At 45.1% G+C, this 16562-nt stretch overlaps 1 protein-coding gene across 5 annotated transcripts in view; it reads right to left on the bottom strand.

The window, feature by feature from the left end:
- ARHGAP26 (Rho GTPase activating protein 26) overlaps positions 1 to 16562 on the bottom strand; it is a 484293-nt gene that overhangs the window by 56940 nt on the left and 410791 nt on the right. For all 5 annotated transcript variants that reach the window (XR_002174220.3, XM_019924624.3, XM_019924626.3 and 2 more), the window contains exon 20: positions 16202 to 16355. Coding sequence is in view for 4 of the 5 variants with exons in the window: in XM_019924624.3 (XP_019780183.1) it covers positions 16202 to 16355 (154 nt within the window). In the remaining variant the exon portion in view is untranslated. The remainder of the gene's footprint in view (positions 1 to 16201; positions 16356 to 16562) is intronic.

Raw genomic sequence — 16562 nt, 5'->3', positions numbered from 1 at the left:
GCCTTTCCCTACTGTCCCCCTTGCCCAGAACACCCCTGGTCCCTTCTGTCTAAATCCAACCCATCTTTCAAGACCCAGGTTCAAGTGCCAATCTGATCACAAAGGCTTCCTTGATCGTCCTAGCTCAAAGCCATCTCTCCTGTTGGGGAATTCCAGCGGCACCTCATCCTGCAGCATCTAGACCATTTGAGTCTTGTTTTACAGTAACTGTATATTTTATATATCAATAATATATATGATTATATAGAATGACTATATATTCTATTTTTTCTTTTAACATCTTTGAAGTCACCATGCTGTCCTTTATATCCCTAGGATTTAATTTATAAGTGGAAGTTTGTACCTTTTGACCCCCTTCACCCATTATATATATATATTTATATATTTATATATGTAGATAAACTAAATTAATATATATTTATATATGTTATCTATTGCTGGGATCTCTCACTTTAAGGGCACTATCCCCATCTAGCTCATCTTTAACATTATGTGTTTACATATTGAGGACATTCAGTAAATACCATTGAATGGCTGAGGAATACTTTGGTTGCAGAAGACTGAAACACCGTGAACTAGAGGAAGGAAAACGGGGCACAGGAAGCCACCTCTCTATCTTTTGTTTCTCTATGCACATTGGAATGACAGCAACTGGACTCTCTCCCTGTGGGGGAACATGGCTTCTCACCATTCTAGGGGGTAAAACAGATTCTTAACCCAGTTCCAGTTAAAATAATCCCCATGAAAATATTAGGGTTGGCCTGGCTCGGTCATGTACCCCTACCCCCCATTTCCCCATACTATTACCAGAATTGTGGTGCAAAATCTCTATCAGTGAGGAACGAGGTTTCCCACCAAGTAACTCTACAAAGAAATCAAATTTAATTATTTAAGCACCCATGTTTTTATTATAACCAGTGGACATCTTTCTAAGATACAGCACACGTATTTTCTACTTTCAAAACCAGAATACATCAAGCGGAGTTTACTTTATTGAGGAATCAGGATTATAAATGTCAACTACTGTCTTGTGCTGTCATATAGTTGTGACCCAAGGGACTGCTGGGTATGAAGGGTGACCTGCTCTTTATCCAGACCTCTGTATTACTACCATCTTTACATATTTTTTTCTCCTAAGTTCTCTGTACCTTGCCTCATCAGTAATTATTAAGTTTTGTTCTGTGAATGAAGAGAGTGAAGTGTTATATTCCAAAATACTGGAGAATGGGACATCTTGGAGTCAAGTTTGTTACAACTGTGTGCAAAATAAGGTATACATGTTGGGCAGGGCAACCTTAGAACCTGCTCTCCCCTCTGTTCCTGCTGAAAAGTTCTGTCACCCAGCCCCTGTGGCCACAGATGACTAAACTGCAGAAGCAGCTAGCTGGCTCGGGGTCTCCGCTCCAGAGGCTGGCCACCAGCCAAGGACAGGGCCCGGCACAAAGCTGGACTCAGTCAGCCGGTCTCACCCTCAGGAAATCGGGCTGGGAATCAGAGAATTAGGTAGAAGCAGAAGATGAAATTCTGTGAAGAGGGAAGCTATGGGGTACCACCGGAGCCACGGAAATCCAAAGCTGTGGACGCAGAAGCCACGAGGGGGAAGAAGATGCACACACAGAATAAGCCGGGTGTGAGCATCAAGCAGGAGCAGCTGGACGCCACAAGGGCCAACACACCTGGTAGGTGAAGGGTGGTGATGTGGAGCAAAAACAGCCACCCGACTTCGTTTTGGTCCCGGCCTTCCTCCAAGTGGCTCTACCTCCCTGTAGCCCCAGCTCTTTCCAGCCTTGCCTGGGTTCCTGACCTGTGTTTCTGCCCATCATACTCCCTTAGTCCCCTCAAGTGACCCGAGGGTAGCCAACCAGGCTAGAAACCAGGTGAAGGTGTGGGCCCTTCCAGCTATTCAGAGTGCTCTGGTGCTCGCTGTCAGGTGTGCGCTGGGACTGGTCTAGAGGGGGAGGGGCTGTGATACTCTGTAACTCAGATATGCTGGATCCCTTCTCACCCCGTGCCCACCAGGAAGCAAGACGCAGCGCCTCAGTACAACCACCCAAGGACACTTCATGTCGTCAACTATTGTTAAAATGACAACTGTGACATTCATCAGGGCAGGTAACTTTTACTGAGCACTTACAACGTGCTAGAAGCCACACTTAGTGCTTTATGTGAACTATTTCATTTAATTCTCAGAACAACCGTATGAGGTAGACACTACTATTACTCCTATCAAACAGACGAGGCTTACAGACGTCAAGTAACTTCTTCATGGCAACACAGCTCATAGGCAGTAAAGTCAGGACATGAACTCAAGCCTGTCCCAGAGCCTACGCTCTTAACACTGTGACAGCCTGAATAATGAAAACCTGACTTGTACCGAGGACTTCGTGAGATGACATGGAAGAGGGGTCACATCACACACCGCTTATGAGAAACTCGTAACATTTCCTTTGAGATAGTTCTGTTCCCCCAAAGCTCCCCACCCAACTGACAACGCCCTCATCTCTCTTCCCTCGTCTCTCCCCAGTCTCCAGAACTCTCAACCTGGACGCCCCACTCAACAAAGCCAAAGCCTGCCCTGAAGAGTCCTGACCCCACTTCCAGATTTGCAAAGATGCACACTCCAGTCTCTCAGCTACCATATGGAGCAAAGGCAGCCCCACGGTGAAGCACGGGAATGCGGTCGGGAAAGGATCACATTCTCTCCATAGAAAAGGGAGTGTCTTTAGAGGTGGCGAAACACAGGGCAACTCATCTGAGCAGAGACAACATCTTCTTTCTCTTCTTTACTATAAATCCTTTTTTTTTTTTTAAAGATTTATTATTTCTTTATTTTTGGCTGCGTCGGGTCTTAGCTGCGGCACGCGAATCTTCGTTGAGGCATGTGGGCTCCTCGTTGCGGTGCATGGACTTCTCTTTAGTTGTGGTGTGCGGTTTTTCTCTTCTCTGGTTGTGGCACGCAGGCTCCAGGGTATGTGGGCTCTCTAGTTGAGGCGCACAAGCTCAGTAGTTGTGGCATGCGGGCTTAGTTGCCCCGTGGCATGTGGGATCTTAGTTCCCCGACCAGTGATCGAACTGGCGTCCCCTGTATCGCATGGCGGATTCTTTACCACTGGACCACCAGGGAAGTCCCCTTTACTACAAATTCTTGTATTTCTCGATGAACCTGGAGTAAAGCTAAGCCTGAGGCTGCGGCAGGACACATCCAGGGTTCTGCTGGAAATCGCACTGCTCTCCTGTTTTGGGGGTCCCGCATACTGATTACATATTCATATTCTAGAGGAGGGTCTTGGGTTTCTGCTGAACATTTTGAACACAGAGACCCAATTCTTCCCGAGTGGTGCCAAGTTCAGTGGGTTACACGGTGAGCTTGCTTGTACTAGGTGCACCAAAAGTGAGGAATAAGGAGGGAAGCCGGCTCGGACTGCGTTTCACCAGGAGCATTCAGGTCACTGCTGACAGAGCTCTCTATGGCCCGATTCAGAGCAAGCTGTATTCAAAGTATCAACTCAGCTCAGGTTCTATTAAGCCTCCCTTTGTATCACCACTGGAATTGGTTACTGAACCACACCTTGAAAAGGATAAACTCCAGTAGTTGACATTTGTGGAAGTGGAAGAAAGGCCTGGAAAAATCAGCTGACTTTGCAAAGAAAAATACTGCAAGAAGAGTTTCTTTCTTTGCAGTGATGAATCAGGGTGCTTGCTTGTGGACATATCACCTAATTGGCTCACGCTGAAATTAAAGGCAGAATTAATAACTGGCTTGTGAGGCAGAGGGAATTTAACGTAGAATTTCCTTTGAGACAAAGAACCAGAAAAAAGAGCCCTCGTCCTCCATAGAGATTTAGGTGTTGCATGAAACTTTACTAGCAAAACTTCTCTTGACCCACAGCAAGGCATAGTCTCTTTATACTTATTTTTCCTGGCTACTCTGATACAGAGTTTAAAGAACTAGTAATTCTCAAGAACTTTCCTTTTCCATATAAGGTCAGAAAACAATCCTTCGAAGTATGAATTAAATTTCAATTTAACAGTATATTTGGTGTAGGGCTTTACACAAGAAATTGTTACAGGTTTTTGCAACAAGTATTAGTAAACTGCTAGTTTTGGGGTAAGAAGAAAAGTACAATTGTCCTAATGAGAAATCCTCTTGTTAGGTGTGGAAAAAATTTTTGAAGTGTAACATATTCAAACGATCAAATTCCAACTTTTCATTCCTTTCAATATTTTTTTCTCTCTACATCATTCTTATGCTCCAAATTTAAAATTCTGAGGCATCTAAAATGTTAGATCCATAGTGGAAAAAAAACAAAACAAAACAATTGGGAATGGTACCATTTTCTTTCATAAGCCCAGTGCTTGAAAGTAGGCAGAGTCTGAGAGGTAGAAAGTCTCCCAGGTAACAGAATAAAAAGGTTGGGTCATAAAACCAGAACTCCTCCCCCGCTCTCAGTAAACTGGACCAAGGCAGACAAGGAAGTTACAAACTTAAAGCAGATCTAGAAGAGATTATTGGAAACCCCGCCTATACAACGTAAATTGCAAAGGCACTTCATTCAACCATAAATATTTTTGAATGAATGACCAGACCACTCACTTATGACTTAAAATCTGTCTCTCACTGGCAGCAATGTTCCCCTCATGTCCGTAGATCTGATTTCCCCCATGTGGACTGTCAGAGATTTGAGGGGAGAGTGTTGTTCAGTCTCTTTCCTAGTGCCTGGAACGGTGCCTTAAACGGAAGGTATTTATTATGTGTTTGCTGGCTGCCTGGGAAGGGACTGTCCATCAGATCTGGCTGATTCTGGAGGCTGATGTTGGTGGGGTCTCCAGGCGCAGGTAGGCTACACTGGCAAGTATTCAACTGGTGGTGCCGTACTCTAAGAGGACACATAAAGCAGAGCGAAGTCTCTGTCCCTGAGATTTAAGAAATGGTAGAAGCTCGAGCAAAAGCAGTCAGTGGGGCTCCTCCGCTAATAATTATTTAAATTGCAGCCTTCACCTGGGACAGTGCTGGGTCTAACTGCTGTCTGCGATGATCACCTTGGCTCTGTCGGTCACTAACACGTGGACCTTGTCTCTACTGGATTAGTGTGTCCGGGAGTCCCATGATTCCACTTCTTAATTCTTGATCTTCTGCCAGTTTATTTTCACTGTGACAATTGCGCATCGTAAGTACCCCCACAGGATGACTCAGGGCATATTTCCTCTAATTCCACTTTCACACAGAGGGTCAAGAGAAGAATGGGAAAGAGGATGTGTGTGTGTGAGGGGGTGGGGGGCTGTTTCTCCCCCAGAGGAAGCAGGGAGTTACATGGCGCTCCTACTACCACGTCTGTGTTGTAAGGTAAGGTGTATGGAAGCTAGGGGAGGTGAGGGTGTAGGCTTCCTCCAAGACAGAGTTGAAGCCAACACACTTATTTGAAGATCAGAAATCTCTGCTGTGCTCCAGCTTTGGATTTCCCAACTTGCAAGCAGTACTCTTCAAGTCTAAATGCTGAAGTTAGTGGGCTCCCACTCAGTGAGGTCTGACTTGATACGCCGACAGCCTTGGCAATTTCCTTCTCCCATCCCACCCTGGGTGCCGCTATCCTTAAATTCTAATCTGCCCATTTTACCTGCTTAAATCGTCTAAGGTTCTGAGTACAGTAGTGAACAAGACAGACAGAACAGGGCTTTCCAACTTGCTCAAAACCCAAGATGATTTTTCTCCTACGTCACTGCTTTAGTCACCAAAAAACTAAACAAAACACCTATTTTTAGTGTGTCTGATCCCTAACAGTATCGCTTCCTCTACTCTTACAATAGAAGCTTAAAAGAATGATAAAATTACTAAATTGTTCCTTTTTCATTAGCAGGAAGCATGTGATCTTACTATCCAGAAGGTGGGGAATGGATAGTGACGAACACAGGTGATTTAGGCCATGTGTCTGAGGTTACCAGAGCAACTGCTAATTATTATGGAGTAACTCTAGCGCAGCTCCATAAAGGTCAGGAGTTAAGGTTTTTCCATTATATATTCTGCTTTAAAATAGGGCTTTTAAAGGAAATTGGGTAGATGGCAGATGGAGAATGACAGATGAAGATCAGGTGAAAGAACTATATAGAGCTCAAGAAAATTGAACTACTTAAATTTCACCATGTTGGTTGAGAGGATGGGAGAGGAGCTCATGAGTAGCTAGCTGACTTTCTTGTTTCCTAAGTTAGGGCTTCCTAATTTAATAAGAAATCTGAAATCAGTCCAGACGTAGAGGTCTAACTAGATCCACTCTACTTAGCTCCCTGAGACAAATTTCCTCTGCTGTCCTACAAGAGTTACCATTTGCTAAACTGACCTGGAGTCCTGGACAGACCAGCTTGGAGTGGAGGAGTCACCTGGCCACTGAATGAATGATTCAAATAGCACTAACTTCATTTAAAACATACCAAAAGCATCACCTTTCTGTAGGACCCTTATTCTTCAATCAAATAGCAGGCATCTCACTCAGATCATTAGTTACTGAGGATACAACAAATGTTAAAGGTTAAAAAAGAGAATTGTTTCTCACAAAGATGTACTCCACAAATTTAAGAGAATAAATAAAAGAATGTCAATTTCAAAAAAAAATGAGTAAATCTATTTTATTTTTTTTCTTTTCTTTTTTTTTGTGGTACGCGGGCCTCTCACTGCTGTGGCCTCTCCCGTTGAGGAGCACAGGCTCCGGACGCGCAGGCTCAGCGGCCATGGCTCACGGGCCCAGCCGCTCCCCGGCATGTGGGATCTTCCCGGACCGGGGCACGAACCCGCATCCCCTGCGTCGGCAGGCGAACTCTCAACCACTGCACCACCAGGGAAGCCCCGAGATCGCTATTCTTTTGAAGGATCTCTGCCATAATAATACCATCCATTATGAGAAATACATTTTCCCCCTCAAAAGTAGAGTATTTTAGAATAGCATTTCCTAAACAGTGGGATCCTGTTTTAAGAGGCTGAAGAGAAGCACTGTAAAACCATCTTCTGCAGTCAAATACATTTAGGAAATGCAGCATAAGACATGCCCCTTGGGAGATTCACAACGGACATATTAAAGGCACAGAAGTCCTCTTGTCAAGAATCGGTTGAACTTTGTCCCACTCCATTCTTTCCACCTGTCTCCCATTCCTGCCTCAGTTTGGGGAATGCTGACCCAGAAGTCTCACATCTTTTGTACATGCTGATGCTGACCCACCACTTTCAGTGTCACATACCCTGAGATCTCTTCTTCCGTCAATGCAAGGGTCTTGACTTTCTCGTGTTACACACATAGTATGTGCTCAATAAAAATACCTATTGGCTTGATTAGTTGATGTACTCACCCTCTCTTGATTTACGACCAAAAGGCAAGCATTTGCAAAGCAGCTGGCTGGCTTCCTTGGTGAGCTGTAAAGTATAGCACTGGTGAGCTAACTGGGTTCCCCTGAGGGCCAAGGGCAGGGTGCTCTTAAGCTCCACTACTGTTATCACTGCAGGGACAAAGTGCCAGCGATGACACACGCTTGGCCCTGAGTGCTTTACATTGAGGTATATCCAGATGTTTTTCTTGTGGAAGTCTATCAGCCTAACGCATTATGACCACGGTTCTCAGACTTGAGCATGTGTCAGAATGACCTGCAGGGCTTGTTAGAACACAGATTGCTGGGCTCCTCCTCCAGAGTTGTTGACCCAATAAGTCTGGGTGGGGCCTGAGAACATGCATTTCTAATGAGCTCCCAGGTGACACCAATGATGCTGGTCACAGGGCCACACTCTGGCAAACACCGTGCTGAGCTAAGACCCTGCCCTGGAAGAGCAGCATGCAGAGACCAAAGCAGACTACAGTACATGGTTTTCTATATTCTTAATGCAGAGAAGGCATTAAAAATAAGACCCCAAGGCTGTTTCCAACTAGAAATGTGTTCCTAGCTAAGGACGCATCTGCTTTCCAGACTGACTAAGAAGGTTTAAAAAGCAGTACTTGAACTCAAATATGATTTTAATTTACCCAATTTAGGATCTGGATCAACCAATAAGATTCCTCCAAATTATATACACAGGGAGGGAGACAGACAATCTCAGATCTAACCCAAAGCGAGAAAAACAGCCTTTCAGAGTTCCTTCCAAGTCCACTTACAGGCATAATAATGCTGAAAGCCATGCAAAATCGTAAGCCTATTTCCTTCCCTAAAGACACTACCAAAAACTGGAGATTTAAAATGCCTGACACCTACTTACACATATAAAATGCAGCTAAATCCAGAATGAAATTCGTTCGTTCATATGTTTAATTAAACCCCAAGGCTTCAGCATCTACTCCATGTCATGGCAAATGGGGGAACTGTTTAAGATTATTTGGTAAGATTAATTAGTGTACAGAAGAAAATGCAGACCCTTTATATGATTTTAGCTCATAAAGGGGGGAAGAAAACAATCTGTGTGAAGGAAAACATCGTTCCATTTGTGACTTCCACTCTGCTGGAAAACGGGGATGCTGGCTGAGCACTGGAATGATGGCCAGTCCCCGCCTCCTCCCATACCCCCTCTGCTGACACGCTGGAGCGATCCAAGCCCACGGACAGCCCTGGTGCTTGGGAAAGAAATCCTGCTGGGTCACAAAGTGTGAGGCCTGCCTCGATCGATTTTTCTGTGAAAAAAAAGAACCGCTAATAACCAAACACATTTATCCAATAAAAATCGGATGGGTCACCAGGCAGGAATCTCCACCCTCAACCAAGGGAAGCCAGCTGGGCTCCTGACTGGCCCGGAAGATCTTGGCTGGGGAATGGGAAAAGCTGACAGGAGGCCTCTCAGGAAACAAGAATGTGGGTCATGTCAGTGACGAATCTCTGAAAATGTCAAGGGAAGCTGGCCTGGTACTTGGAAGAGCTGTGGCTATGGTGGCCCCAGGAGCCTGAGATGTAAGAGGGAAGGTTCTGGGCTTGTCCAAGAGACAACCACGACCAAGCAGGCTGGAGCCACCGTGGGGGTGGTGAGGAGTAATAAGAAAAGGCACATGACTCCTTGTGAAAATCATTACGCTTTCGAGCTATTTTTCGAGGTGGGGAATGCCACCAAATTTTCAGGCAAAACTGTCTCGAGAGACCTTTTCTGCTTGGAGGTAGGTAAGAAATGGTATCCTCAATCTAACAGGAAAGATCCTCTTCCCACAGCAAACTGACTCAACCACAGAGGAAAACTTCCTCTTTCAAATCCCTGCATCCCAAAGAATGACAAAACAAAGATCACTGGAGCAAAATCATAGCTGCCTGTTTGGGTGTAACTCTCTTGGCATAAAATAGCACTTAGATGGTAAAATTACTTTTAAAAATATGCCATTAGTTATCAGTTGTCTAATGCCTTTTATTCCTTTAGTGATTCATTTGGTCCCAATAAATAACAGCTAGGCATGCAGCTTATCAGGTACCCCATGGGATGTGGAGGTTCCCACATGTCTCAGGAACAGGCTTGCCTACCCCAGCTGGTCTAGGTTTAAGATGGGGCAGAACCTGACTCTACAGTAGAAGTCCCCTTCTTTTCACTGATACTCAAAGACTGACCTGACAGAGAGCTCCAGGCTACCAAGATAGTAAGCCTGTGTGGAGAGATGAGCAGAACAGCCTGGGACATCTCTCTGCACCCGAAAAATACACACCAGGGTTGACAGAATAGAGGGAGAGAACGGATGGTGTGGAAGAGGGCCTCTGAGTCATTACCGGTAACTGCCATTCACAGTGCTGTACATGTAAATGATATGACAAAAGGTGATCTCACTTAACTGTCACAACACATTTTTGTGGAGGGTATGATGACCCCATTTTACAGATGAAGAAACTGAGGCAGAAAGTCCTAAAGTAACTTGCCTCCTTCCCCTCCAAATCTGTACCTCCTTTACTCTATGTTGGTTTTCTCCACAGAACTTCTCAACATTTGATATTTGAGATACTGATGTTACCTTACTAGAATATAAAATCAATGAGCGCAGAAATTCTAATCTTTCTATCACTCTATCTTCAGCACTCAGAATAACACCTGGCCCACAGTCAGTGTTCACCAATGTTTGTTGAGTGAATTTTGACTGAATAAGCAAAACAGAAGTAAAGTTTTAGAGATCTCTCTCCAGGCAAGCTTTCCCCAGGTTTCAGATGAGAGCCGCTGAATCAAATGCAGCAGGAGCCAACAGTGCTTCAGAGAAACAACTCTGCCTGGAAGCAGGCCTTGTTTATCCTCCGAATTCCAGGCACTGTTCTCTTGCCGCCTCTCACTGGCCACTAAAACCAGAGAGGACGGTTGACTCTGGCAGAATTTGAAGGCGTCTGGCATGCACACATCTTTTAGGTAACCAGAAATAACTTGGAAACGCATGTGTGTGTGTGTTAAGCGGAAAGGATGAGAAAAAATTAGTTTTATTGATGGGGCTACTGGGCAGTGAGTTATTTTTTAGGGGTGGGGACCACTTAGGCAGAGAGAACTCCAAGGCTGGGTTCCTCCATTGCTGGAATCATCCTCTGCTCTCCTGGCCTTCTTTCAATCCTAACCAGCCCCTCCATCCCTACCCCAGCGGTCTGAAAAAAGCCTTCCCCTGGTCGGTTTTAATTTGGAGGAATTACTGCAGTATCTCAAGTCCCTAGTGGGATGTCCCCTGACTTCTTTCTCAGCATTTGTTTACTTCCTCCTTAAAAATTACTGTCTCCCAGAAAAGCGATGGCACGAGGCCATCTCTGTTGGTCACTGGGAGAGGAGAGAGAGACTTATTTCTGCAGTCCTTTGTAAGCACCCAGTGAATGACCTCCGTTCTTAGAGACAGGTCAGCCCCACTCCTTCCAGCACCGGCAGCGGGCATTGGGCACGTTCAGGGGCATGTTCAGGGCCAAGGAAGAGCACCAGCCAGTCGATGTTGGTGCCAGGATTAAAACCTAGGGCTTCCTGCTTTCCATGCCTCAGCCATTGCTATGGGTTTTGTTTTGTTTCTGAACTTCTTAGAATCTCATTTATGAGTCATTTTCTTTCAAAGAAGATTCTGAAAATGGAAAGGCTAATCTCCATGTGCCACTATGCTACAGTGAGAATCTTCCATACCTGACCCAGGCAGCCCAGTGCCATCCCAAGGAAGTTGCCCATGACTCTGACTTGTGTTAGTTAACTATTGCTGAAAAAACTGGCCTAAATTCAGGGGCTTAAAACAACCACAATGTATTCTTTTTCATGAATCTGTGGGGGTAACTGGGCAGCTTTTCTGTTGGTCTTTCCTGGACTCATTCATGTGGCTGCATTAGCTGACGGTGGCCTGGGCACTGGGCTTGGCTGGGACAGCGGGCTTCCTCTCTCTAACAGTCCTTCATCCTCAAGGAGGCTCGGCTGTACTTTTTACACGGTGGCTGGGTTCCAAGAGGAGATGGGAGGCTGCAAGGCCTTGTGGCCTGGGCTTGGAAGTCATATAATGATCAAATCAAGTCAGAGGGTAAAGGCCGGCCTAGATTCAAGGACTCCACCTCTTAATGGGAGGGGCTGCAAAGATTCTTTGGCCGTATTTAATTTATCACAGGCCTTGGAGACAGAAAAGAGAGAAGATAGTGACTAAAGAGTATCATCTGTTACCAAGCAACGTATGAATTTAGTGTGGCCAAATCTTATAACTTTTCAGAAGAAGCTGGAAATCTAGATTAAAAAAAAATTTACTAATAGACTACTTTTTAGAGCAGTTTTAGGTTTACAGAAAAATGGCTCAAAATAACTTAAGAGTTTTCATATAACTCTCCCCTTTCCCTAAGTTTCCCCTATTATTAACACCTTTCATTAGTGTGGTACGTTTATTGCCACTGATGAACCAATACTGATACATTATTATTATTGCTATTATTATTAACTAAAGTCCACAGTTTACATTAGGATTCACTCTTTCTTTTCTATGGGTTTTGACAAATGCATAATGTCTTGCATTATGCATTTAGTAATATCTACTATTAGGATATCATACAGAAGAGTATCACTGTCCTAAAAATGCCCTGTGTCCTTCCTGCCCACTAATCTTTTTACTGATTCTATAGTTTTTCCTTTTCCAGAATGTCATATAGTTGGTATCATACCATACTGCAGTCTTTTCAGAGTGGCTTTTTTCTCTTAGCAGTATGCGTTTATGGTTCATCCATGTCTTTTCATGACTTGATAGCTCACTTCCTTATATCACCAAATAATATTCCATTGTCTGGACGTGCCACAGTTTGGTTATCCATTCACCTGCTGAAGAACAACTTGGTTGCTTCCACGTTTGGGCAATTATGAATAGGCAGGATTTTGTGGGCCTAAGCTTTCAACTCATTTGGGTAAACACCTAAGAGCGTGATCGCTTGATCGTTTTGTTTTTTTTTTTTTCGGTACGTGGGCCTCTCACTGCTGTGGCCTCTCCGGTTGCGGAGCACAGGTTCCGGACGCGCAGGCTCAGCGGCCACGGCTCACGGGCCCAGCCGCTCCGTGGCATGTGGGATACTCCCGGACCGGGGCACGAACCCGTGTCCCCTGCATCGGCAGGCGGACTCCCAACCACTGCGCCACCAGGGAAGCCCCTTTGCTCAGCTTTTAACTGGGTGGTTTGTTTACTTACTGTTGAATTTTAAGAGCTCTTTATATATTTAGTATACTGGTCCTTTGTCAGATATGTGTTTTGCAAATACTTTTTCCTAGTCTGTGGCTTGGCTTTTCATTCTCTTAATAATGTCGTTCCCAGAGTAGAAGCTTTTAGCCTAAATGAAGTCCAACTTACCAATTTTTTCTTTCATGGATTATGCTTTTGGTGTTTCTTTAAACAGTCATTGCCAAACCCAAAGACACCTAGATTTTCTATGTTGTCTTCTAGAAATTTTATAGTTTTGCATTTTACATTTAGGTCTATGGTCCATTTTGAGTTAATTTTTGTGAATGCTGTAAGGTCTGTGTCTAAATTCATTATTTTGTGTGTGTGTGTGTGTCTAGTGGTTCCAGCATGAAATCTGGATTTTTGTGTGAAGTGACCTGATCTTAATGGTTTGTTCAATCTTTTTTTTTTTTTTTGGTGGTCGTGGTGGGGGAAGAACTAAGTTCCCCCTCGCCCAACACACACATCTGTAGACTGTTTTTCTCCATCCTGGATTATCTCTGCCTCTCTCATCCCCTTACCTGAAATGCTCTTCATCCACCCATATCATCTTACCCAGTGCCCACCTCACATTTCATCTACGCCACTTTTCCCGACACTGACTGGTTTGTGTACCTAACAGATACCCAGTTAAGAGCTGTTGAACTCTAAATGCACTTCTGAGCTCTAAGCCCCATTTAGCACTGCCATTTACCACCATTTTTCCTCCTCAGCCAGAGTGTAAACTCCCGGGGAGGCCAGGAATCCTCTTTTTCTCCTTTACCCCAGGTAGATCAGCAGAGGTCTGAGCATAAACCAGGTCAGCACTATTTGCTGACCATTTTAGATGAGCTAAACTTTGGTGTCTCGGCTCACCAAGTGTCCTTTGATCTTTAGGAGAGACAGCAACCTCAAGAGGTCCAGCTGAGGACCTGCCAAAGATAGGCTCCCTGCAGCCTTGCCCTGGCAGGCCTGAAATGGTGGCATCTCAGATTCTGATGCCTGATTTAGCATTATGTCCACACAAACAAGAGGACCTTCATCTCCTTGGAGAATTAGAAAAGATTTACAAAGGAGACAGCAAAATGTGGCCTCCAGAGTACCAAGGGACGCTGAGTCACAAACAAGTTTCTTTCATTATGATTGTTATGTGGTCAGAAGGATCATTCCAGTCATTATGAAAACAATGAAAAACAAATGAATGAAATAAAAAGAACACACAGTTTTCTGGTGACTGGTTTCCCCACGCTGTGCCTAATTTACAGTCAAGGTAATGGTAATCCCCCACCCCTCGACCTGGTCTTGTGTTTTCATCTGCGTCATTAAGTGTCCCCATTCAAGGAGCTCTGTGCACCTCCAAGTGAACAATGACGGAAGGAATGAAAGGGTCCAGGACCGAGGCTGAGACCCAAGTGGTCTCGGCTGGTTGCAACTGAGTCCCAGCACCATGGCAGAGGGTGCCTCAGAATTCACTGACTCAGGGAAGTACTGTGGCTTCCGCTTGCCGGGATGACCTCTCATCCATCTGTCGGTGGTCCAATCCCAGGCCAGGCCAATCCCAGGCAGAATAAATCTGGCAGGCACAAACTGGGCAACAACATCTCCTGGCCCTGGGTTTCAGAAATGGGTGGAGAACCAGCTGCAGAGTGTTTAGGGCTGCTAGCATGGCCCTCATCAGGTCCGTAGCAAACGCTGGTGTCAGCACTGCTTCCACCTCAAGAGCAGCCCTCCTGGAGCTCAAGACTTCCAGGTATCAGTTAGCTATTCACTGGGCTTGGAAGACAACAGTCTTGCGGGAAACACACCCACATTCCTACCTCCCATCCTCCACCAGAGGCAAACAAGTGGACTGTTCCTGGCCTCATCCTCCCTTCCTTGGGAAAGCCCCCCAAACATACACCAGGTAGGGATGCATCTGGCGTGAAGCAGGCAAAGTGACCCCCAGTGTTTTATGTAAAACAAATCACATCTAGATAACTGAAAAATAAAAAATCCCAAGCCCCCTCCTCCATGACCTGTTTAAAAGACCAAACCCCCCATTTCCACATAGCTGCCAAAGTAGCCTCTTTGGACACACTGTACTCAATGGTGACTTGGGGGGCTCCCAGCCCCCAGCAGCTGAAAACAAAGATTAAAGACCACTAGTTGGTGCCGCCGGCTAAAATCAGGGAGTCTTAAGCAACCTGGGCTAGAAATTCAACCTTGCTCATTCTGAGCAACAAATAACTCCAGCAACTGCAAGGAAAACGGCTCCAGGAGTACCCTAGAGAGCCATCCATCAAGGAAGGGAGGCTCCACAGGCAAGTCTGGCCACGGAGAACCAGAGAGGACTCACTGCCCACAAGCTGAACAAGTTAAATTATTTTGAGCATTTGAGGCTAGTTCTTGGTAAAAAAAAAACACCACATCATCTACCTGATAACAGGTAATTACATTTCTTGAATATCAAGGTAGGACTTAAAGCTGCCAACAATGAAAAAGAGACCTGATTTTCTCAATGTACAATTCCATCTTACACTGTTGCTGCATTTTCTAAGTGCCTCATATCCATTTTAGAGTCATTTTTCCTTCCAAACCTTAATATCCCTCAGTCCCTTCTAAGGCAAAAATTGTTAGACCCATTTTGCAGATCTGTAACTATGTTGGCAAGATAGAAAGGCGGAGCGCGATCATGCAACCACAGCAGGGAGAGGGGCAGGAAAAGGTTCTGACATCCTGGGGCCTCACCAAGAGAAACAACTGTCCTGAAGGCAATTTGTGGCTGAACCTCAAACTATTTTCACCAGAGAAAGGCAAAGTCAACTCTGTTCTTCCTGAGTCTTATACAACTGTGGCTGGAGAGTCCAGCTGTTTTGTCATGGCCTCACATTCTTTATGCAAAGGCTCTAGTGGACAAGATTTATGGGGTGGTCCGAAGAAGCAGGCTAAGTAATGTGGGATGTAACCACAAAAGAGAACTTTCTGGCCCAAGCAGAGTAGATCTAGTTTCCGTGGAGGGTTGGACAACCAGCCTCAAAACTGCCTGTCTCAGCTGTGGGTGCTCGACACCCAAGAATGAAGCAACAGAGGTTCTTCTCCTTTAGAGAATGTGCTCTGTGATCACGGTCATGCTAAGGTTTGAGGAGTTGAAGACTCACAGAGCACCTGGGAGCTATTTTCTCTGGAAGTGGACACAGAGATAGCACTGAACATACTCAACATAATCAGGGAGAAGGGAAACTGTGACAACACAAATGAGTGAAGCAGACTTAGCTACAAATCTACTGAGCTACTACAGTGCCCGGATGTTTGTAAAACTAAAAGAAATTGCTTTTCATGCCCAGCAGCCAGCACAGGCAATGAGCCGTCACCAAAGCCATCTCAGCAGGTAAATCAAACATCACCAAGGCCAAGAAGCGGTATGTTAAGAATAATGATTCCCCTTTGAGATGATGACGCTTAAAAACTCCAAAACAAACTTAGCCAAGCTTCCAAGTTGAGGGAGAGGGTTTAAATCAGGTTCATGGGACAATACTCAAAGTCAGATGGGGCCAGACAGCACATTCTGGGCAGAATGGCTGAGCAAGGGCTCCCTGTGGCCAGCAGCCCGACGTCATACTTACAGTGAGTTGGGCCGGGTGGGTTTGAGCACATCCAGGTCTGGGTCACTGGAGTTCATGTTGGGCTGTAAGCTGCTGCTAGAATTAAGGATGCTGTTTGCGTTTGATGAGACGACAGATTCCAAACTGGAGTCGATGAGGCTGTTTCTCTGTTCCTCTGGGGGAAGAAAAAGCCACAAACTCCATATTAATATTATTCCATAGGGAGAGTCTGCTCCTACCTATACCAAAGTTTACAAATAAAGAGATTAGATGGAGCTCTCTGGTGCCAATGAAGCTACGAAAAGGACATAAGAAAGGATAAGAATTACAAGTGGGAAAGGAAGAGCCCAAGAGTAACAGGTGACTTGAAACTTTAGAGCAA

This window comes from Tursiops truncatus, chromosome 3 (genome assembly GCF_011762595.2).
Source record: "Tursiops truncatus isolate mTurTru1 chromosome 3, mTurTru1.mat.Y, whole genome shotgun sequence".
NCBI classification, from domain to species: Eukaryota; Metazoa; Chordata; class Mammalia; order Artiodactyla; family Delphinidae; genus Tursiops; species Tursiops truncatus.
This window is presented reverse-complemented; position numbering and strand designations above follow the sequence as displayed.